Raw genomic sequence first — 23,711 nt, 5'->3', positions numbered from 1 at the left:
GTATCCAGAGGAGGGGGTAAGTGATAGCCCCCTCCACAGCTCTCTCCCAGCCCAATACTGAGGGTAGGGGGCAAGGCTTTAAACCCCACTGACCCCTCTCCAGCAGAAGAGCTGTCATCAGAGCAGAGCGCTGCTGGCCTCTGCCCTAACCGTTCATTTACTACCCAACAGGAGTTGGCACCATGCACCCCAGCTGAAGCGCTGGCATCAGGGCAGAGCACCGCTGGCCTCTGCCCTCCCCTATCCTCTTATTCAGAGCCGGACTTCCCACAGGCTACCCCAGCGGAAGAGCTGGCATCTGGGCAGAGCGCAGTCGGCCTCTGGCCACCAAGTACCTACAGCTCCAAGCTAGAGAACCAAAAGGAAGCAAGGAGTCGCAGATGCCCACTCAACAGCTGAGGACATACAGAACAGAGCCAGGCCCCAAGATTCAACAGGTCCAGTATTGGGTTGAGGTTGGACTGCCAGACTAACTCAGGTACTGACCGTGAGGTCAGGTATCTGGTTAGTCTTCCCTGGGAGGGGGAGATAAGTGGCGAAACCAACCTCCCCACTGGGTTTTGGAGGGGCCTGTTTACCAGCCTCTTGCCTCAGGATTATGGCCCATACTAACTTTAAAGGAGAAGACAGACCAGCCGCACAGCTTAAATCTGTCTTTGGAATTGTATTTTGTTATGTGAGGGTACCCAGATGGCTAGTTTTATTGTATTCGTGTATAAAGACTCCTGTACTCCACTTGAGTTTCAATGCAAGGCTTTTATTTAGTGCGGTTCCAGTCAAGAACGTTTTCGGCTAAGAAGCCTTCTTCAGTGTAACTGGAGAAGTATACAAAGTGTCAAAGATAAATTTATAGTATTTACAATAGATAAAGGATTAATCATGCAGTACATGCAATGTCACACTTGTGGATAGATTACAGTAGGTATATCGAACAAATTATAAACAAAATTGAGGACGTGTCGATATGGCACGTAGAGAGAGCAGTGGCTGTCATCTGGGGATCCTGGAGGATCATCGCCGGAGTGGTCATAAATTGGCTGGTGGTTTAAGGTCATCATCTGGGGTCAAGTTGTTGCGTGTCTTCTGCGGTGAAGCGTTGCGGAACTATGGTATCCGGTAAGCGGTCAATCAAATGGTAGTGGGTGGGGTTAAGGAACATAAAAGCAGAATAGGACCGAGACTGTGCTGTTTGCATTCTATGAACCATATAATGAGCATCAAAATTACGTAAATGAAAATAGATAGATCTTAGCATATCCATACAATATAGGGAAACAATAAGGAGGAGGCAAGATAAGAAAAAGGCCTATTTAGGAACAATCTGGCCGCATGCATAATCCGTTGAGGTAGAGGTATGGTTATACATTGAGATATGTTTAAACAGATTAAGTACAGGTCACACAGCAAGATTAGATAGGTTAATAAAAGGTCTATTATTAACCTATCTAATCTTGCTGTGTGACCTGTACTTAATCTGTTTAAACATATCTCAATGTATAACCATACCTCTACCTCAACGGATTATGCATGCGGCCAGATTGTTCCTAAATAGGCCTTTTTCTTATCTTGCCTCCTCCTTATTGTTTCCCTATATTGTATGGATATGCTAAGATCTATCTATTTTCATTTACGTAATTTTGATGCTCATTATATGGTTCATAGAATGCAAACAGCACAGTCTCGGTCCTATTCTGCTTTTATGTTCCTTAACCCCACCCACTACCATTTGATTGACCGCTTACCGGATACCATAGTTCCGCAACGCTTCACCGCAGAAGACACGCAACAACTTGACCCCAGATGATGACTAGTGTTGATCACGAATATTCGAATTTCGAATTTTTATCGCAAAAATAGGTACTTCGAAAATTCGCGAATATTTCGAATATAGTTATATATATTCGCAATTTCGAATATTCGAATATTTTTCCGATTTTTTTCCCGATTTTTTTTTTTTTTTTTTTAATCAGTACACATGATCCCTTCCTGCTTCTAGCTTGTGAGCCAATAAGAAGGCTGCAATATACTTGACTTTAGGAGTAGTGATGAGCGTCAGGGGTCATATTCGAAAATGCCCGATTTTTTTTTCTTGAAAAAATCGGCAAGGTAATGATTGTGTAATATGCGAATTTTCGTAATTCGAATTATCGAATTCGAATTTTATTGCGAATTTTTCAACTTTTAGACAAAGAAGATTATAGCACTATATTAGCTAAATTGCTCTATATTCGTTTTTTCGAATATTCGCGATATTGCTATATATTCTTGTTTTCGAATTACAAATATTCGAAAAAACGAAGTTAGCAATATAGCGAATATTCGAAAAAAACGAATATAGAGCAATTTAGCTAATATAGTGCTATAATCTTCTTTGTCTAATAGTTGTAAATTGAAAAATTCGCAATAAAAATTCGAATCCGAAAATTCAAATTACGAAAATTCGCATATTACACAATCATTACCTTGCCGATTTTTTTCAAGAAAAAAATCGCGAATTTTCGAATATTCGACGAATATTCTAAAAAATATTCGCGAAATATCGCGAATTCGAATATGACCCCTGCCGCTCATCACTAATGATGACCTTAAACCACCAGCCAATTTATGACCACTCCGGCGATGATCCTCCAGGATCCCCAGATGACAGCCACTGCTCTCTCTACGTGCCATATCGACACGTCCTCAATTTTGTTTATAATTTGTTCGATATACCTACTGTAATCTATCCACAAGTGTGACATTGCATGTACTGCATGATTAATCCTTTATCTATTGTAAATACTATAAATTTATCTTTGACACTTTGTATACTTCTCCAGTTACACTGAAGAAGGCTTCTTAGCCGAAAACGTTCTTGACTGGAACCGCACTAAATAAAAGCCTTGCATTGAAACTCAAGTGGAGTACAGGAGTCTTTATACACTCATATATCTGGTTTGGGAACCATCTCCTAACACCCACGAATCCGATTGGAGAATAATCCAACCTTTTACCATTTATTGTATTCGTGTGGTCTGAGTGCCATTCACTAATGATATGCACTCAGACTTGAGCTATCTGGGGATATGTTGAATGTCTGTGTTTACTGTAAGGGTGTGACATTGTATGTTTAGATGGTGATTTCTGGCGATTTCCCTTTGTCCTGAGAGATAATTGAGTTGCTCCTCGGGTGTCTCCAGGGCAGATAGGAGGAAGCCATGATGCATTGTGGGGATGTGTTGTGTCTGTGTATCCTGAATTGCTGCGTATCTATCCTGTGTCACAGTCTTCCTTCTGGTCCCCTGGGGGCGTGTCCACCAGATGGGGACCTGCATAAATACGGGCGGGTAGCCCTCAATAAAGAGTTCCTGCTTTATACCTTCATGAAGTTTTGGCTCATGTTTGGGGAATGGGATAACTACACTCTTGGGGATTGCTATATCACAATACTCCCCTGAGTATAAGCTCTTGTAAGAGCTTGTTCATGGTTCCTGCTCTCTGGATGTAGGAGAGGTTCACCCACTGTAAGCTGAAGCCCGGTCTTGGGTCCAGCGTGGGTGGAGGACGGTGAGACCCTAACCAAGCTGCGGTGGTTCGTGGGGTCTGCAGTGCGTATGGTGTCAAGTGGAGTGCTTGGAGTCCTCGGAAAGCACTAGGAGCATCTATCGACGGAGGTACCCAGTCGGGGTGCCAGGCGTTCCGTTACATTGGTGGCAAGCAGTGGGATGGCGTCCTAGTGTGAGGAGAAGCATCTCGGAGACACCGTTCGTGGAGTATATTGAGGGCAACGCTAGTATCCGTACAGCACCCCTGGCTACAGCAATATGGATGCTGTTGGTTCCTGCACAGCATTCAATGAGGAAGATCACCCGGATTACAGGGATGCCGAGCGGAAAGGCGTATGGCACCAGGCCCTGGAGGACGTGCAGCGTCAGAGGGGTGAGAGTCTTCCCAGTGAGGAGCAGAGATTACGAATGCGATTGGCGCTGCGACTACCTCTACTGGGAAAGCAACCATTGACAGAGTGGGTGTCAGAGCTTGAGACACTAGTATGGCAGGAAACCTGGCTGGATGACGCTTACCAAGCACTATGGTGGGACACAGTACGACAGTCTCCATGGATGGAGGAGTACGCCAAGCCCGAAGGTGAGGAATATAATTGCCCTGGGTTATTGTGAGAGCTTGTTCATGGTTCCTGCTCTCTGGATGTAGGAGAGGTTCACCCACTGTAAGCTGAAGCCCGGTCTTGGGTCCAGCGTGGGTGGAGGACGGTGAGACCCTAACCAAGCTGCGGCGGTTCGTGGGGTCTGCAGTGCGTATGGTGTCAAGTGGAGTGCTTGGAGTCCTCGGAAAGCACTAGGATCATCTATCGACGGAGGTACCCAGTCGGGGTGCCAGGCGTTCCGTTACATTGGTGGCAAGCAGTGGGATGGCGTCCTAGTGTGAGGAGAAGCATCTCGGAGACACCGTTCGTGGAGTATATTGAGGGCAACGCTAGTATCCGTACAGCACCCCTGGCTACAGCAATATGGATGCTGTTGGTTCCTGCACAGCATTCAATGAGGAAGATCACCCGGATTACAGGGATGCCGAGTGGAAAGGCGTATGGCACCAGGCCCTGGAGGACGTGCAGCGTCAGAGGGGTGAGAGTCTTCCCAGTGAGGAGCAGAGATTACGAATGCGATTGGCGCTGCGACTACCTCTACTGGGAAAGCAACCATTGACAGAGTGGGTGTCAGAGCTTGAGACACTAGTATGGCAGGAAACCTGGCTGGATGACGCTTACCAAGCACTATGGTGGGACACAGTACGACAGTCTCCATGGATGGAGGAGTACGCCAAGCCCGAAGGTGAGGAATATAATTGCCCTGGGTTATTGTGAGAGCTTGTTCATGGTTCCTGCTCTCTGGATGTAGGAGAGGTTCACCCACTGTAAGCTGAAGCCCGGTCTTGGGTCCAGCGTGGGTGGAGGACGGTGAGACCCTAATCAAGCTGCGGCGGTTCGTGGGGTCTGCAGTGCGTACGGTGTCAAGTGGAGTGCTTGGAGTCCTCGGAAAGCACTAGGATCATCTATCGACGGAGGTACCCAGTCGGGGTGCCAGGCGTTCCGTTACATTGGTGGCAAGCAGTGGGATGGCGTCCTAGTGTGAGGAGAAGCATCTCGGAGACACCGTTCGTGGAGTATATTGAGGGCAACGCTAGTATCCGTACAGCACCCCTGGCTACAGCAATATGGATGCTGTTGGTTCCTGCACAGCATTCAATGAGGAAGATCACCCGGATTACAGGGATGCCGAGCGGAAAGGCGTATGGCACCAGGCCCTTGAGGACGTGCAGCGTCAGAGGGGTGAGAGTCTTCCCAGTGAGGAGCAGAGATTACGAATGCGATTGGCGCTGCGACTACCTCTACTGGGAAAGCAACCATTGACAGAGTGGGTGTCAGAGCTTCAGACACTAGTATGGCAGGAAACCTGGCTGGATGATGCTTACCAAGCACTATGGTGGGACACAGTACGACAGTCTCCATGGATGGAGGAGTACGCCAAGCCCGAAGGTGAGGAATATAATTGCCCTGGGTTATTGTGGGAGTCTTTTGAAGACATTGACTTTGGGAGCACAGAAGAATCTAGATTTTGGGACATTACTGACTACAAGTGGGACTTGCACAATTGGCCTACAACTAGTGGGGTGAGGGCAGATCTGACCTTTCTGGTCCAAAGGGAGTGGGAGCTGGAGCAAGATTATCAACAGTTGTTTCACTCCATTCAAGCCCAGCGCAAGATACAAGACAGTTGGATACCAGGCCCAGACCTGCAGCCCTACCCCTGGCAAGTCACAGCTGAGGTATCCCCTACTTCCTCACCAACTGTGGAGGTAGGGGACTTCATGGACTGGTACTGGGAGGAACCCCAGTCGGCAGGTGGAGATGGGACCGTAGTCACTCCACCATCCCAACAGGGTGGCTGGGCAGGCGGCCCAGATCCCCAACTGCCACTGGGAGTACAGGGAGAGGAGATTGTTGGTCCCTCATCTCTGCAACAACCAGAATCACTGGTAGTGGAGACAGCCGGTCTCACTACCCAGCGGCAGTATACTCTACAGGGAGAGGAGACAGTTGGTCTCTCTCCCCAGTGGCAGATGGGGTATCCAGAGGAGGGGGTAAGTGATAGCCCCCCTCCACAGCTCTCTCCCAGCCCAATACTGAGGGTAGGGGGCAAGGCTTTAAACCCCACTGACCCCTCTCCAGCAGAAGAGCTGTCATCAGAGCAGAGCGCTGCTGGCCTCTGCCCTAACCGTTCATTTACTACCCAACAGGAGTTGGCACCATGCACCCCAGCTGAAGCGCTGGCATCAGGGCAGAGCACCGCTGGCCTCTGCCCTCCCCTATCCTCTTATTCAGAGCTGGACTTCCCACAGGCTACCCCAGCGGAAGAGCTGGCATCTGGGCAGAGCGCAGTCGGCCTCTGGCCACCAAGTACCTACAGCTCCAAGCTAGAGAACCAAAAGGAAGCAAGGAGTCGCAGATGCCCACTCAACAGCTGAGGACATACAGAACAGAGCCAGGCCCCAAGATTCAACAGGTCCAGTATTGGGTTGAGGTTGGACTGCCAGACTAACTCAGGTACTGACCGTGAGGTCAGGTATCTGGTTAGTCTTCCCTGGGAGGGGGAGATAAGTGGCGAAACCAACCTCCCCACTGGGTTTTGGAGGGGCCTGTTTACCAGCCTCTTGCCTCAGGATTATGGCCCATACTAACTTTAAAGGAGAAGACAGACTGGCCGCACAGCTTAAATCTGTCTTTGGAATTGTATTTTGTTATGTGAGGGTACCCAGATGGCTAGTTTTATTGTATTCGTGAGGTCTGAGTGCCATTCGCCTAATGATATGCACTCAGACTTGAGCTATCTGGGGATATGTTGAATGTCTGTGTTTACTGTAAGGGTGTGACATTGTATGTTTAGATGGTGATTTCTGTCCTGTTGTCTCCACATGTGTATTGGCGATTTCCCTTTGTCCTGAGAGATAATTGAGTTGCTCCTCGGGTGTCTCCAGGGCAGAGAGGAGGAAGCCATGATGCATTGTGGGGATGTGTTGTGTCTGTGTATCCTGAATTGCTGCGTATCTGTCCTGTGTCCCAGTCTTGCTTCTGGTCCCCTGGGGGCGTGTCCACCAGATGGGGACCTGCATAAATACGGGCGGGTAGCCCTCAATAAAGAGTTCTGCAGGGGTCTGCAGTGCGTACGGCGTCAAGTGGAGTTCTTGGAGTCCTCGGAAAGCACTAGGTGCATCTATCGACGGAGGTACCCGGTCGGGGTGCCAGGAGATCCGTTACATATATATATATATATATATATATATTTTTTTTTATATAACACCCACTAAAAAGTCCGCCTCCAGCGATAGTATGAGAACACGAACGAGCCAGTGGATTGCTGAAAGTGGTCCCCGTTCAGGTCTCTGCATCTTTGGGCATGTTGGAATATGTTGGCTGATACTGTTTGTGATGCTACAGAAAAACAATGTGCTGCTTTTTCCAAGAAGATGGGGCAACATGCCGCACCTCACGGATGTAGCTGGATGGGTTCATGAACTGTTTACGGAGGAGCGAAGAAGGGGTTATGGCCACCACGTTTCCCAGACTTGTCCACAATGTAATATTTATCTGTGGTGAAAATTAAAAACAGAAAGTGTTTGCTAACAATCCACATCCCGTGGATGAACTCAAGGAGAAAATCACAAACACTATCCTGCAGCGTCACTGCTGAAACATAATCCAACGAGCCCTTTCAGCATTTTTTGTGACTTGTGGGTAATTTAAAAAAATCCACTTGCTCGTTTATCTTGTCGTACTATCACTTGAGGCGGGCTACTTTTTCATAAGCCACCCTGTATATACAGTATAGTAGGATTATTATACAAAAATCCTGGTAAAAATTTTACATTTTTGAGTCTTGTCAGTAATGAGAGTGAAGTACAGTGGTGACTTTATAATCATAGTTTGTACGTTTTGATTGGCCCACCAGAAGATCTGCAGATCCATCGTTCCAAGTTTCTGATCAATTTCCAACCAGAACATGGCCCATGAGATCAAAGGATAGCCTTAATATCCCCAGTGTACTCCAATATCATACTGATTTGTAGGTTCCATATCTTTGAGATCTGTACATTTGATTAGAATGACTAGCTTGAGGTGGAGAGAGGTCTCCATGGTCTTGGTGAGAAATTCATTCCATCACAAGAAAAAGGGGCACCATCTAAAATTAGTTAGGAGGGCCGGAGATCAAAACCAGTGTCAGGAAATATGTTTACATTGAAAGAGTAGTAGAGGCTTGGAACAAATTTCCAGCAGATGTGGTTGGGAAATGGAGAGCAAGTGAATTTAAACTTGCCTGGGCTAAACACCGGTCTATCCTAAGATAAATAATAATATAAAGACAGACTAGATGGAAAGGGTTGCCAGCCAGAGTTTTTAAAAAATCATAGACTCCTCTAAAAAATTGCCTATTTTTCTGGACTGTCCATAAATTTCTGGACGGTTGACCACCCTATAGATGGACCATATGTCGTCAATCTTCTGTGTTTCTATAAAAAAATAAAATGAAAGTCACGTGGCCAGAATACAAAGAGTACTTCACTCTAGGAGCCGCCTTCTGAGACTATTCAGGACAAACTCTGCAGTTAAGAAAGTGATTAACTATAGTCCAATAGGTCTCTGATGAACTGAGATGTCCCTTCAGTAGGGTAGAAAGTGGAGTGGGTGGGGGGAAGAGACTTTTAAACTGCTTTTAAACTCACTGGGTGATGACAGTGCACTGGTATAAACCATGAGGACTATCTAGGCATGTAATAATCCAACGTCTCAGTGTTGTCCTAGGTACCGTGGACGGGCGGCAGAAGGCTGTTTTCCCCACCTCGAAGCATGTCCAAGGTTCTGGATGACTACTGCGGCTCTGTGTTCTGGGTAAGTTCTCTTTTTATTTCTACTTGTTACGATTGTTCTGTATAGACGGTCAGTTTTTTTCTAAGCACATGGGGTCAATACATAAGAAAATATGTTGTCTGAATCATCTTTGCTTCATTTTACCTCAAATATGCAAATCGCACTAAAAAATAAATCTAAATAATGTCATGGTGATAAAAAGAGTACGTAACTCTAGGAGTCGCCTTATGAGACTGTTGAGGGAAAACTCTGTAGTTAGGAAAATGATTACTATAAGGCCGAATGCACACAACCATGGAACACGGACGTAAGCGGTCCGTGGTATCCCGGCCTGGCATCCTGCTGAGAGCAGGAGCGCACGGCGTCATTGGTTGCTATGACGCAGTGCGCTTCGTGCCGCCGCTGCAGTACAGTAATACACTCATATAGATCATACGAGTGTTTTACTGTACTGCAGCGGCGGCACAAAGCGCACGGCGTCATAACAACCAACGACACCGTGCGCTCCTGCTCTCAGCAGGATGCCAGGCTGGGATATCACGGACCGCTCATGTCCGTGTTCCGCGGTCTGTTATGGCGATCTGAAGGGAATTTGTAATATGTAATACATACTTTTCACCAATGCATTTCATGGCACTGTATGCAATGTAATATACAGTTGCAAGAAAAAGTAAGTTTCTGCACAAATTAGTCATAAAATGTGAACTGATCTTCATCTAAGTCACAACAATAGACAATCACAGTCTGCTTAAACTAATAACACACAAATAATTAAATGTTACCATGTTTTATTGAACACACCATGTAAAAATTCACAATGCAGGTGGAAAAAGTATGTGAACCCCTAGACTAATTACATCTCCAAGAGCTAATTGGAGTGAGGTGTCAGCCAACTGGAGTCCAGTCAATGAGATGAGATTGGAGGTGTTGGTTACAGCTGCCCTGCCCTATTAAAAACACACACCAGTACTGGGTTTGCTTTTCACAAGAAGCATTGCCTGATGTGAATGATGCTTTCTCACAAAAAAGCTCTCAGAAGACCTACAATTAAGAATTGTTGACTTGCATAAAGCTGGAAAGGGTTATAAAAGTATCTCCAAAAGCCTTGCTGTTCATCAGTCCACGGTAAGACAAATTGTCTTTAAATTAAGAAAGTTCAGCACTGCTGCTACTCTCCCTAGGAGTGGCCGTCCTGTAAAGATGACTGCAAGAGCACAGCACAGACTGCTCAATGAGGTGAAGAAAAATCCTATAGTGTCAGCTAATGACTTACAAAAGTCTTTGGCATATGCTAACATCTCTGTTATCGAATCTACAATACGTAAAACACTAAACAGAATGGATTTCATGGGAGAATACCACAGAGGAAGCCACTGCTGTCCAAAAAAAACATCGCTGCACGTTTACAGTTTGCACAAGAGCACCTGGATGTTCCAAAGCAGTACTGGCAAAATATTCTGGGGACAGATGAAACCGAAGTTGAGTTGTTTGGAAGAAACACACAACATTATGTGTGGAGAAAAAGAGGCACAACACACCAACATCAAAACCTCACACCAACTGTGAAGTATGGTGGTGAGGGCATCATGGTTTGGGGCTCCTTTGCTTCGTCAGGGCCTGGACGGATTGCTATCATCGAAGGAAAAATAAATTCCCAAGTTTATCAAGACATTTTGCAGGAGAACTTAAGGCCATCTGTCCACCAGCTAAAGCTCAACAGAAGATGGGTGTTGCAACAGGACAACAACCCAAAGCATAGAAGTAAATCAACAACAGAATGGCTTAAACAGAAAAAAATACGCCTTCTGGAGTGGCCCAGTCAGAGTCCTGACCTCAACCCGATTGAGATGCTGTGGCATGACCTCAAGAAAGCGATTCACACCAGTCATCCCAAGAATATTGCTAAACTGAAACAGTTCTGTAAAGAGGAATGGTCAAGAATTACTACTGACCGTTGTGCACATCTGATCTGCAACTACAGGAAACGTTTGGTTAAAGTTATTGCTGCCAAAGGAGGTTCAACCAGTTATTAAATCCAAGGGTTCACATACTTTTTCCACCTGCACTGTGAATGTTTACATGGTGTGTTAAAAAAACATGGTACCATTTAATTCTTTGTGTGTTATTAGTTTAAAGCAGACTGTGATTGTCTATTGTTGAGAATTCGATGAAGATCAGATCACATTTTATGACCAATTTGTGCAGAAATCCATATCATTCCAAAGGGTTCACATACTTTTTCTTTCAACTGTATGTATATATATATATATATATATATATATATATATATATTATACCTGTCCCTTATGCGGATCACAATCTAATTAACTGTATCATACACACACTGGAGAGGCAAATTTATCTGACGATTAGTATGTTTTCTTTTTTTTTTTTATTGGAGTGGGGGACAACATAGCAGTACTTCCGTACACTAAAACCAATGAAGAATGTTGTGGGGCTGTACTTCCATCCAGTAAAGACACTAAAGGGTCCCCACCGTTCAGAAGTAATGGCATGTTCTAGCACAATGCCATCATACTAACATAGTTTATAAGGCTGAAAAAAGCTCTCATTTTAGGTGCAAAAAATGTCTTCCAAGCTCCAACCAGTCAATTAGAATAGCTTCCTGGATCAACGACCCCTCTCTAGTAGCTATAGCCTATAATATTATTACACTCCAGAAATACATCCAGGCCCCTCTTGAACTCTTTTAGTGAACTCACCATCACCACCTCCTCAGGCAGAGAGCTCCAGAGTCTCACTGCTCTTACCGTAAAGAATCCTCTTCTATGTTTTGTGTAGTAGATGGCTTTATGAGATAGGGAAACACCTTAAAACCATGACGTAACACAGGCCAAAAGAATAGCTATAGGGGTATAGAAGTCATACATGGGTCCTAATGCCTGTGAGGACATAAAGACCCTTCTGCCCTATGAGAATACACCAGGATTATAAGTGGCACATGATTTTGAAATGGGATTCAGGAGCTTAAAATTACGACACAAGCTATTAATATAGTTGAGTGGTGAAAGGCTCCAGAATTTTTTTTATAGGTCTGTGCCAGGGAATTCAGTTACAGGGCAACTGATGTTTCGTTGATCTTCCTTTGGAAATATAGATTTTATTTATTATCATTGATGTTAGGAGCCAATTAAAAAAATCTATTAAATTAAATTAAACAAATCTCAAAACATTGGGTGACAAGAGCACATTACTAGTATTTTGGCACCTGGTATGGGTTCTTAGTATTAAGGAGGATCTGTCATTAGGAAATTCACTGATAAACCAGGCACAATCTGGTCATTTATGATTCGATATACGCCACTCATTAACACCAATGAACGTGACTTCCCTGGCATAGAAAGCCGCGGCCTCTTCAAACAGCTGATCGGAATGGGTTCCTGGAGTTCGACCCCACCGTTCAGATACTGATTGTATATCCTGAGCAGAGTCCACCTGTATTCTACAATAACATCAGGTTCTCTCAGGTTTCAGGTTCCCTCTACAGTACGGTACAATGTTCTTAGAACTTCCAGTTTTTAAATGACACCCCTAAGAGGTAGAAAATGGTGGAACACCAATGAAGTATCTCATAGCACTTTAGAGTAGAGTATATTCTTGTGGCTATAGACCTGTGATGGCTAACCTCCAGCACTCCAGCTGTGGTAAAACTACAATTCCCAAGATGCACACTTGCTTGGCTGTTCTCAGAACTCCCTCGGCTTGTGCTTATGGTTTATGCTCCAAGGGTACCAAGGCAAAGGGAAAATGCTGCATGAGCTTGTGGACTATTACACACATATATAGACGTAGACACAGCTACCAATAGATCACTGCCTGTATGAGTAGGGTGTCTAACCACGGTTTTCCCTCTTGCAGTGAACCAAACAAATACTGCACAAAGCACTCAAATACCCCACAACATGGCCATAGTCGTATATGGAGTGTGGGGGTGTCTTATACTGTAATCCCTCCACGATGCTATGATACACTCACAAATAGATGGGTGGCTTCATCCTGTATTCTCTTCCAAGCACCTAGGTCTAATCATGCTTTATGATTCGTCACCTTGATGTCTGAACTGGTAGCTAAATATTCTCCTTGGCTTGGCAATGCACAAGACCTAAGGGCATACACAAATTAGGAGGAGGAGACAATGCACTCTTATACCTCTAGGAGGACTAATCCCTCCAAACATACATTGACAGTCTTAGATCTGCTTGTTACTTACCACTTGGCTCCCCTTGTGCAGCAATAATACAATGAAGCTAACACAAGGTAAAATCAGCACCATTAGTATTAAATGTCCTCAGAGGCAGTCCATGATGAGCAATAACGATGTTAGACCTGCTTGTGACATAACCAGATGTCCTCAGAGCCAGTCCATAAAGGCTAGAAAAGTAAGGTGATCACTATCTGGTTAACAGTGTACAGTGCAAAGTCCATTTAAAGTGCATATAATCACATTGCGGCAGCTCCAAAGAAATTAATTTAAATGTTGCAAAACCTGTAAAAGATTAGTGCAAAAACATTATGCAATCAATTAGTGCAACTGGTTCACTTTAGAGTCCTTTCTTGAGTGCTTGACGTATTAAGTGCACCAAACTGGAACATGAAGTGCAACAATGTCGAAGAAGAAGAAGAAAATCCCTTTAATGTCCGTCAGTGGAGAAATTTTGGCATAACAGCAGCAATAACATTCACAACAGGAGCAAAATAAGAGTAATTAGAAATTAAAGATTAAAATACAAAAAAAACATAACACAGAATTTACTTAAAAAATTCACTACTGGGTTTCTGGGAACAGTGGTGGTTATAAATCCTAACCGCTGCTGTGATAACGTTCCTTCGTGCACCTAGGATGCAACAGTCTGTCACTGAAGGAGCTCTCCAGCTCCACAATAGCTTCGTGCATGGGGTGGGAGACATTATCTAACAATGATGTTAATTTTGCTAGAGTTCTTCTGTCGCCCACCTCCTGCACTGGATCAAGGGGACAACCTAGTACAGAGCTTATCTAATCTCTGTCTCTCAGCCACATATAAGCTGCTCCCCCAACAAACCACACCATAGAATATGGCTGATGCCACCACTGAGTCAAAGAAGGTCTTTAGGAGCGTCCCCTGCACTCCAAAGGACCTCAGTCTCCTCAACAAATAGAGTCTGCTCTGACCCTTTTTGAAAAGAGCATCAGTGTTATGGCTCAAGTCCAGTTTGTTGTTCAGGTGAACACCCAGGTACTTATAAGAGTCCACCACCTCAATGTCCGTTTCCTTTATGTTCACCGGAACCAAAGCAGAGGGCCTGTGTCTGCGGAAATCCACCACCAGCTCCTTGGTTTTGTCCGCGTTGATCTGGAGCTGGTTCCGCTGACACCAGTCCACAAAATCCTGTGTCCCCTGTCTGTACTCTGAGTCGTCCTCACCTGAGATAAGGCCGACTATGGCAGAGTCATCAGAGAACTTCTGTAGGTGGCAGCCTGGGGAGTTGAATGTCATTATTTGTAATCCATGTGAGATAATAATGTCATTTGTAATCCACATGGGGTATTTAAAGTGCAAAGTCTCGGATGTGTAAAACTCGAGTCTTAAGTAGCATAAAACGGAGAAAAATGTCTTTCTGGGCACTTGACTTGAACTGTTACATACAACTTGGTTTAACGTCTCAGACAACTTGAGAAGGGGTGTAAAAGAAGGATAAAATGGTGCAAACCTGGAGCAACTGGGATTTTTTTTTTCAGTACCATTGGAGTCCATGAGGGAGACTATTAAAAGGAAAAATGGGCTCAGAGGTGGCCTGGGAAACTGCCACTAAGACAATAAAACAAATCAGAGTTCCACTTATTTAAGGGTGCTCTCCGAGTGCCATAGAGTCAATTTCCTAGGTGTAGTGAAATACAAAGTTGGCCAGCCAGCCTTCTTATGGGTAAGGATCTTCTTCTGAGGGTACATCGGTCTCCAGGGGGCTTCAAGAATCCCATTCATCAGAAGATAGCTCAGGTATCCCTTTAACAGTCACCTTTGTAGATGTGGGCTTCATCCCATGATGGGGAATCTTCAAGCTTTCCAAGTGTATTGCGACGCATCTGCTCCATGTTAGCTGCCCACTCTTTGAACGCTGGTGTCGGGGGTTTGCACTCTATCCAGGAGCGCGGACGTATCTGCAAGGGCTGGTCAGACTCTATGGTGGCAGTTGCAGGCTGCCATACAACAACAGGCCCATGAAACTGGCTAGTGGTCTGGTAACCCACCTGCAGCATATGTGATGGCGGACTGCGGGTGTCAACTCTCCTGGCTGACGGCGCTGAAGCAGTGGCTCCTTTTTCTCTTTCCAATCCTCTGGCTCTGGCAGGGGGCGTACGACGCCAGTGGCATAGGTGCCGCGCGGTCCTTCAGCTGGGATGAACTCCACAATCTCCCCTGCGCTGAGGTTATGGAGGGTCTCCAGCAGATAGGACCTCTTCACCGAACTCCTATTCACAAAATAGTCCCGGCTGGAATCTTCATCCCGGAGGAAACCATATCCCTGTTCTTTAGAAAAGGAGAGGACCCTCCCTCACCATCTCTGCAACGCTGGTAGTGAGTCCAGCGGCTCGTCTATCATCTTTTTCGTCAGCTCCTCATAGTATTTATTTTTGAGGTGTACTTTAGTATGGCTGACAGAGCGCAGCTCCCTCATCAGGTGCTGGGGAGCCGAATATCGGGGCTCGACCGGCTCGGCGGCGTCTGTATAAGGTGGAGGTTCGATACCTCTTCTCCTCCATCTTGCGGCCCGGGCCTCATAATCACGGGTCCGCTTTCCTCAGTCTCCTCCACGGGGTCCAAGCCCTTCTCTCTCTCAGGCTGCAATGAGGTACGGTCAGCCATATTGGTATTTTGCTCTTCTCACGTGGTGCAGCAGAGTACTTTTTCTACTTTTCCTCAGAGGGATTTGCGAAAACCACATCATCTCATCCCGCAAAAATCATACCCTACCCAAGATAATCGCCCAAAAACTGAAAAAACTATGGGCCAGATTTATCATGACTCTGACAGCTCACTCCACTTTAACATATAGCTAAAGTCAGTTTTAGCCAAGTCAGATTTATGATCGGCCCTTTAAGACTGTAATAAATGTGGTTTGACGGTAGCAGTTTATCCGTCAGTAAGCAGCTTTACAAAAGTCGCACATCTTTACGAAAAAGTCGCACGTTTTTATGAAAAAGTAGCATGTTCTATTATAAAGTCTCATAAGATAAGCATGGTCCTCACTGGAGTGAAATTGCGACTTTTTTGCGACTTTTCTGCGACTTTTTAAATAGTCCCAATAGTAAATCTGTCTAGAGATTCATTTACATAAGAAAACACGCCCACTTTCAGAAAACTGGAGAGCATAGTGCAGAGCAGAAAAAATTTGTGCGCAGTTTTAGCGTTTGGGACTTTTTTGGGACTTTTTCACTCCATTATTCTGACCTGAGCTAATGATAAATCTGGCCCTATGTCTCTTAGACTATGGAAACACTAAAACATGATTTCTTTTGTTTCAAAAAAGAAATCATTGTGTAAAACTTACATAAATAAAAAAAAGTATACATATTAGATATCGCCGCATCCGAATCGACCAGCTTTATAAAAATATCACGTGACCAAACCCCTCAGATGAACACCGTAAAAAATAAAAAATTAAAACTGTGCTAAATAAACCATTTTTTGTCACCTTACACCACAAAAAGTGTAATAACAAGCGACCAAAAAGTCATATGCACCCAAAATAGTGCCAATAAAACCGTCATCTCATCCCACAAAAAATGAGACCCTACCTAAGATAATCGCCTAAAAACTGAAAAAACTATGGCTCTCAGACTATGGAGACACTAAAACATGATTTTTTTGGTTTAAAAAATTAGATCATTGTGTAAAACTTAAAACTAAACTAAATAAAATAAAAAAGTATACATATTAGGTATCGCCGCATCCGTATCGATATAAAAATATCACATGACCTAACCCCTCAGGTAAACACCGTAAAAAAATAAAAATAAAAACGGTGTAAAAAAAACACCAAAAAATCTACCAAAAAAGTGAAATTTTGAAATTGTATCTCTATTTTCCATTAATTCTTGTGGAACACCTAAAGGGTTAATGATGTTTGAAAAATCTGTTTTGAATACCTTGAGGGGTGTAGTTTCTTAGATGGGGTCACTTTTTTGGAGTTTCTACTCTAGGGGTGCTTCAGGGGGGCTTCAAATGGGACATGGTGTCAAAAAAAAACAGTCCAGCAAAATCTGCCTTCCAAAAACCGTATGGCATTCCTTTCCTTCTGCGCCCTGCCGTGTGCCCGTACAGCAGTTTACAACCACATATGGGGTGTTTCTGTAAACTACAGAATCAGGGTCATAAATATTGAGCTTTGTTTGGCTGTTAACCCTTGCTTTGTAACTGGAAAAAAAATATTACAATGGAAAATCTGCCAAAAAAGTGAAATTTTGAAATTGTATCTCTATTTTCCATTAATTCTTGTGGAACACCTAAAGGGTTAACGACGCTTGTAAAAATCAGTTTTAAATACCTTGACGGGTATAGTTTCTAGAATGGGCTCATTTTTGGGTGGTTTCTATCATGTAAGCTTCGCAAAGTGACTTCAGACCTGAACTGGTCCTTAAAAAGCTGGTTTTTGAAAATTTCAGATAAATTTCAAGATTTACTTCTAAACTTCTAAGCCTTGTAACGTCCCCCAAAAATAAAGTCATTCCCAAAATGATCCTAACATGATGTAGACATATGGGAAATGTAAAGTAATAACTATTTTTGTAGGTATTAATATGTATTATAGAAGTAGAGAAATTGAAACTGGCAAACTTGGTATTTTTTATAAATAATTTATTTTTTACATTTTACCAGTGTCATGAAGTACAATATGTGACGAAAAAACAATTTCAGAATGGCCTGGATAAGTCAAAGCGTTTTAAAGTTATCACCACATAAAGTGACACTGGTCAGATTTGCAAAAAATGGCCTGGTCCTGAAGGTGAAAATGAGCCCGATCCTTAAGGGGTTAAAGTCTCTCTACTGTCAATAATGAATTTAAGCACATTCAAAGTCTCTCATTAGGCACATAGGATTTTGATCTCTCCTAACTACAACCCTCCCCTCCTTAGAGGAGCATGAGAATGGGAAGAAGGTTCCATCCTCTGCAAATGTAGCTCTGCCAAGTCTGCTGCCACCTACTGGTGAACCAGGTACATTACATGAACATATACAGTTGCAAGTTGCATAACATAATAGGAAATAGGAATTCACAATGTGAAAGACCTGCAATAAAGACACACATGACATTGGGTTAACCATAGGAGACAGTAGCTGGGTAAAGGAGTAGTAATGGCACTCTGGGTCATTACACTATAGACAGTAGATTGGTATCAGCCAAACAACCCTCCCGCTGATCTGTATTACTTCTTTCTGTTGCTTTAGCATGGGACCACATTGGCTCACCAAACACGTGTTGTTTGCATAGAAAAGGACACACATGGAAGAACTATTCCCTTTTGGCAGCACCCTCTTTAAACAGGATAATTCCCTGGCCACCATGCAAAAAAAATGATTAGGAATAGTTTAAGGAACATAACAAATATCAAGGTGATGAGTTGGCCTCTAAATTCTTCCAATCTGATTGTGGATCCATGGGATTGTGCTGGAAAAACAAGTGGAATCCACAGAGGTCCCACATCGCATTGTACAGAAACGAAAGGATCTGCTGCTAGATAGTGACAGGACACCTTCAGAGGTCTGATGTGGTCTACAGGGGTGGACATACCGCCTGTGCAGCTGGTTCAGCTGCACAGGGGCCCAGCAAGGGAGGGGGCCAATCCCAGTGCAAGCAGAGGCGTTTATTTTTTTATCCTATCATATTTTTCACCTTGGTGTGGAGGGGGTGGAGTTTTGGAGGGGGGGGGGGGCAGATTAGCACTTACTGCGAATCTGCTGCCTGTTTGTGTCTACACTCCATAGCTGAAGGACCTTCGATGACATCATAGTCATGTGATCTTTTCAGCAGTGGAGGTAGGACCTGTGATGAGGTCACCGTCATGTGACCAGTGCAGAAAGAGGCAGCGCTCAGCAGTGGACACCTGTGATGCCATGGAATGAATGTAAGTGTCAGAGAAATGCTGGGACATGTGGTTCTCCCCATTATACATCCTCCCTGCTTAGTGGGAGGGAAATATGTTATTTAAATGGGACTGTATGTTAGAGGCGCTGAAGTGAGGGGAGGAGTGTCAGTTACATAGGACTGTATGTTATAGAAGACTATAAGAAAGATATGTTTTTTACATGGGACTGTATGTTATAGAATATTGGAGAGAGAATACTGGTGTTATTTACAAGGGATATTTTTGAAGACTGGAGGGTAAGGAGTGATGTTATTTATATGGGACTATGTGTTGGAAGGGGTGAAGGAGGGGATTTAAGTTATTTACATGGGACTGTATGTTATAGAGAACTGTAAGGAAGATTAGTTATTTACATGGGACTGTAGGGAGAGGACTGGTGTTATTTACATGGGACTGCATGGTATAGAAGACTGAGGGGCGAGGAGTGAAGTTATTTACATGGGACTGTATCATATAGAAAACTGGTGGGGGACGACTGGTGTTATTTACATGGGACTGCATGGTATAGAAGACTGGAGGGAGAGGACGGGCATTATAATTTATTGGGGCACTACAGAGATGATTATAACGCCGGGGGTTATGGCAGGAGGTATTATAATTACAGGGGGCACTGCAGGGAACATTATAAATACTGTGGGCAGTGGTGGAGGGCATTACTACTACTGAGGGCTCTATAGAAGTGCCTTATAGATTATAAGAGGTGCCCTATAGGGAGGCCTTATTAGTACTGGGTGCACTGTAGGGAGCCTTATTACCACTGGGGATACTATTTGGGGGTGGCTTCCACCTGGCAGTGAGCCCGCTGATGTCACTGGCACTAATGGACATGCTTTAGCGCTGCCTTAGCCTGTAAAATGGCTAGGGCAGAGCTAAAGCCACCCATCAGTGCCGGTCTGTGTTGGGACCATGTTCATATATGCCTGCATTATTGAGAAAAAAAATGAATATTTGAATATATGCAAATGATTCTCTAGGAGCAACAGGGGCGTTATCATTACACCTAGAGGCTCTGCTGTCTCTGCAACTGCTGCTCCCTGTCTACTTTGACAGGGCCTGGCAGTGAAAATGTCATCCCACCATTTACCAGTTGCAGAGAGAGCGGAGCCTCTAGGTGTAATGGTTTGTATATAAGAAATCATTTTTCTCAGCAATGCGGACACATATGGACATGGGACCAACACAGATGCCTTCAGCTACCAAGCGCACACATAACAGGTCAGTCCTTTAATTGTCCAAGTGTATTAGGGAGTCCTGAGAGATAGCTGAAGGCCTAGGGAGCATTTTACCATTAGCTATGGACTTCATTGGGGGAAGAAAGCTGGCACTAAAGTGCCTGGGGCAGCATCAAATCTAAATATGGACCTGGCTCCACAGCAGTAGCAGGATGTAGTGTCACACATCACACTGCTGGTCTGTGTAGGAGGAGGAGCGGTGCGGCCAGGAATCTGCTGTGCTCCTCCTCCTACACAGACCGGCAATGTGTGACACTACATCCTGCTACTGCTGTGGCGCACCAGCAGCTGAACTGTGATCATGAGGAACTAGGTGAGTATATTTTTTTAACTTCCTGTGAAGGGGGCACATATCTGACCATTACTACTGTGAGGGGGCACATATCTAGACATAACTACTGTGAAGGGGGCACATATCTAGACATAACTACTGTGAAGGGGGCACATATATGACCATTACTACTGTGAGGGGGCACAAATCTGGACATAGCTACTATGTACTGGCACAAAGGGGGAATAATTACTATGTCGGGGCATTAAGGGGACTGGGTGTGTATAGTTATGCTTTGGGCAGAGTTAGAGGCGTGATCTAGTATGAAAAGAATATATATACATATTGTAAACATATTTACAAGATGTTTTTTATTTGCACATATACGTTTATATTTGTATGTGTGGTTTGGGGGGGGGGGGGGCAGGTACATCCTTTGCACAGGGGCCCTTTGCTGCCTGTGTCCGCCCCTGGTGGTCTATACCTGAAAGGGTCAATGCTCTTTTGGCAGCACAAGTACTGTTGCCACCTGACCAACTTAATTAGTATTTGTGGCAGGAGGCCAAAGTCAAATTTATTTTTGGCACAGTGAAGCACCAGGCAGTAATTCCCTGCTCTGCTGTCTGACCCCTTATATTGAGTCAGCACTATGATAACGAGGTGGGAGTCTCCCCAGTACTGTCAGGGCTTCAGGATACACCAATTATTTAACTTTCATTCTATCTCTTAAATTGTCACAGCCAGGTCTTGGACCCATGACCTTCTTTATTGGAGAATAAAACCCTAGACAGTGAGCCACTGGAAGTAATAGGAGGATTTTCTCTGGCTAAGAACAGTATTTTTGGCATGCATAATGTATTCACATGTGTAATGTACTGGTATCTAGTATCTACAGATACATATCTATATATACCAGTGCACTGTATGTTGGGTTGTGTTTAGTTTTTTGGGCCTGTATTTATAGTAGGGTCTGATCTGGAGTCTGAATTTATTTTGGAGTCTGAGCCTGGGGTCCTTATTCATGATGGGTGTCTGAATTGATTAGAGTCTGTGCTGTGTGTGTTTTTTACATTACTTGTGACTGAAACGCATTAGTTTAGGGGGTGTCCTGTATCGATGGATGATAGGATGTTAAAAATATTGTACACTGGACGTCACTTCTTTAGGATCTACCCGATGCCACTGTTCATAGGAAAGCAAATATGATTACCACTACGTAGAAGTCATCTCTGGTCTACACAGCCTGGAGTCCTGACTCTTCTTCTCTTCACAGAATTCTTCTCTGCTGGAGAGACCTGATCCGGATTTGCCGATATGTTTTCAGCAGACAGTTCTGGTTTGGATCCCTCTGATCTTCTTTTGGCTTTGTGCACCTTGGCAGCTGCTCAACTTGTGTCAATCGGACAAAGTGAAATCCCCTATTACTAAACTGTATCTGACCAAGCAGGTAAGTCACCCAGACATTAAAATCCTGACAAAAGAGCCCTTGGCCTGTCGACCTGATTCCTAAAAACAGTGCCACATCTGTCCATAGGCTGTGTCTGGTATTGCAACTCATCTGTATTCAAGTGAATGCATTGAACTGCTATACCAGACACAACCTGTATACAGATGTGCCACACGACCATATATGCTTTAGTATGTTTTGCGATCCACAAACCGCTGATACCAGCCGTGTGCATGCCGCCATTTTCTTTGTCCCTTCTGCAGAAAAGTCCTATCCTTGTCTGCAAAATGGACAAGTATAGGACATGTTCTTTTTAATTTTGCAGGATTGAGGCACGGACATATGGATACAGACAATTAGGCCTCCTGCACACGAACGTGTGCGCACCGTGGCCGTATTGCGGATCTGGATGCGGATCCATATACTTCAATGGGTCCGCAAATCCGGAGATGCGGAATGGTGCGGAACAGAAGCACAGAACGGAACCCTACGAGAGCACTACAGAGTGCTTCTGTGGGGTTTCGTCCCGTACCTTCGTTCAGCAAAATGATAGAACATGTCCTATCTTTTTGCAGAACGGCCAAATCGAGGACCCATTAAAGTGAATGGGTCCACAATCCGCTGCGGCTGCCACACAGACATTTTGCTAGCCGCAGCACGACCACAGGGCGCACACGTTCATGTGCAGGAGGCCTTACTGCTACCCTGCAGGTGCACTGTTTAGGTGCTAAAAATGTTGTCGGGGACATAAAGTTGCAATCTGAAAGCTCAGTACAATAGAAAAACATGGCTGCTTTGTATTAGAAACAGCGCCATTCCTGTGCATGGGTTGTGCCTGGTATTGCAGCTTCACAGCTTCATTCTAGAGAATGGGATTGAGCTGCAATACCAGACACAACCTGTGTACAGGTGTGGCACTATTTTTGATCTAATCCTGTAGATCTATCGGCCACGGCACCTTTAGGCCACCAGTAAATGCACATAAGACAAGCACGAATTTCCGTGCGGATTTATGTGCGTTTGTGCAGCATATCCGCACCAAAATCTGCAATGTGTTTTTGGATGTGGATTAGATGCGGTTTTGCCGCAGATCTCGCCCTTCCATTGATGAGGGTGAACGCCACAACTGAAACTGCAAACCTTATAGACATGCTGCAGATTTAGAAATCCCGCACGGCAGGCCAATTACCGCACAGAAAAAACCTGCAAAGTGTATATGAGGTTTGTGTGATCTGATGCACTTTGCTGGTACTGTACTACGCTGCGGTTTTTTGCACAGGAATTTTCACAAAGAAAACGCATGTATTCCGCGACGTGTGCAGGTGACCTTAGTGACCTTTTTATAATAGGATGTTAGTGAGCTGTATTTTGTATGTCCTGTTCTAATCCGTACAGCAGGTCAGTGCCGGGGTCACCTTCTGTGAAATACTAACTAAAGAACATATCGTGTGACGCTGCGAATCCTTGTAGTGCCGGACTCATCCAGAGTCATAGGAGCCGTGGTGTAATATATGGGATGATGGAAGGTATAATATAGGTGTACACACACACACACACACACACACAGACACACAGATACAAAAGGTTGTGTTTCCCTTGTCAAATTTCGTGTTCTTTTGATTTGAAAAGGGTCAAAGGGTTTGTCCGAGATTAGCCTAGAAACAGCGCCACTCCTGTCCACAGGTTGTGTCTGG

General features: G+C 44.5%; 1 protein-coding gene across 1 annotated transcript in view; it reads left to right on the top strand.

Annotated features, from left to right (window-relative positions):
- Positions 1–23,711, top strand: part of LOC122941131 (ATP-binding cassette sub-family C member 2-like) — a 252,760-nt gene that overhangs the window by 82,785 nt on the left and 146,264 nt on the right. Inside the window, exons 3-4 of the mRNA XM_044298157.1 lie at positions 8,855–8,941; positions 21,844–22,017. Of these exons, the coding sequence (XP_044154092.1) occupies positions 8,900–8,941; positions 21,844–22,017 (216 nt within the window). The 5' untranslated portion in view covers positions 8,855–8,899. The remainder of the gene's footprint in view (positions 1–8,854; positions 8,942–21,843; positions 22,018–23,711) is intronic.

The sequence above is a fragment of the Bufo gargarizans genome, chromosome 6 (assembly GCF_014858855.1).
Source record: "Bufo gargarizans isolate SCDJY-AF-19 chromosome 6, ASM1485885v1, whole genome shotgun sequence".
In the NCBI taxonomy this organism is placed as follows: Eukaryota; Metazoa; Chordata; class Amphibia; order Anura; family Bufonidae; genus Bufo; species Bufo gargarizans.
This window is presented reverse-complemented; position numbering and strand designations above follow the sequence as displayed.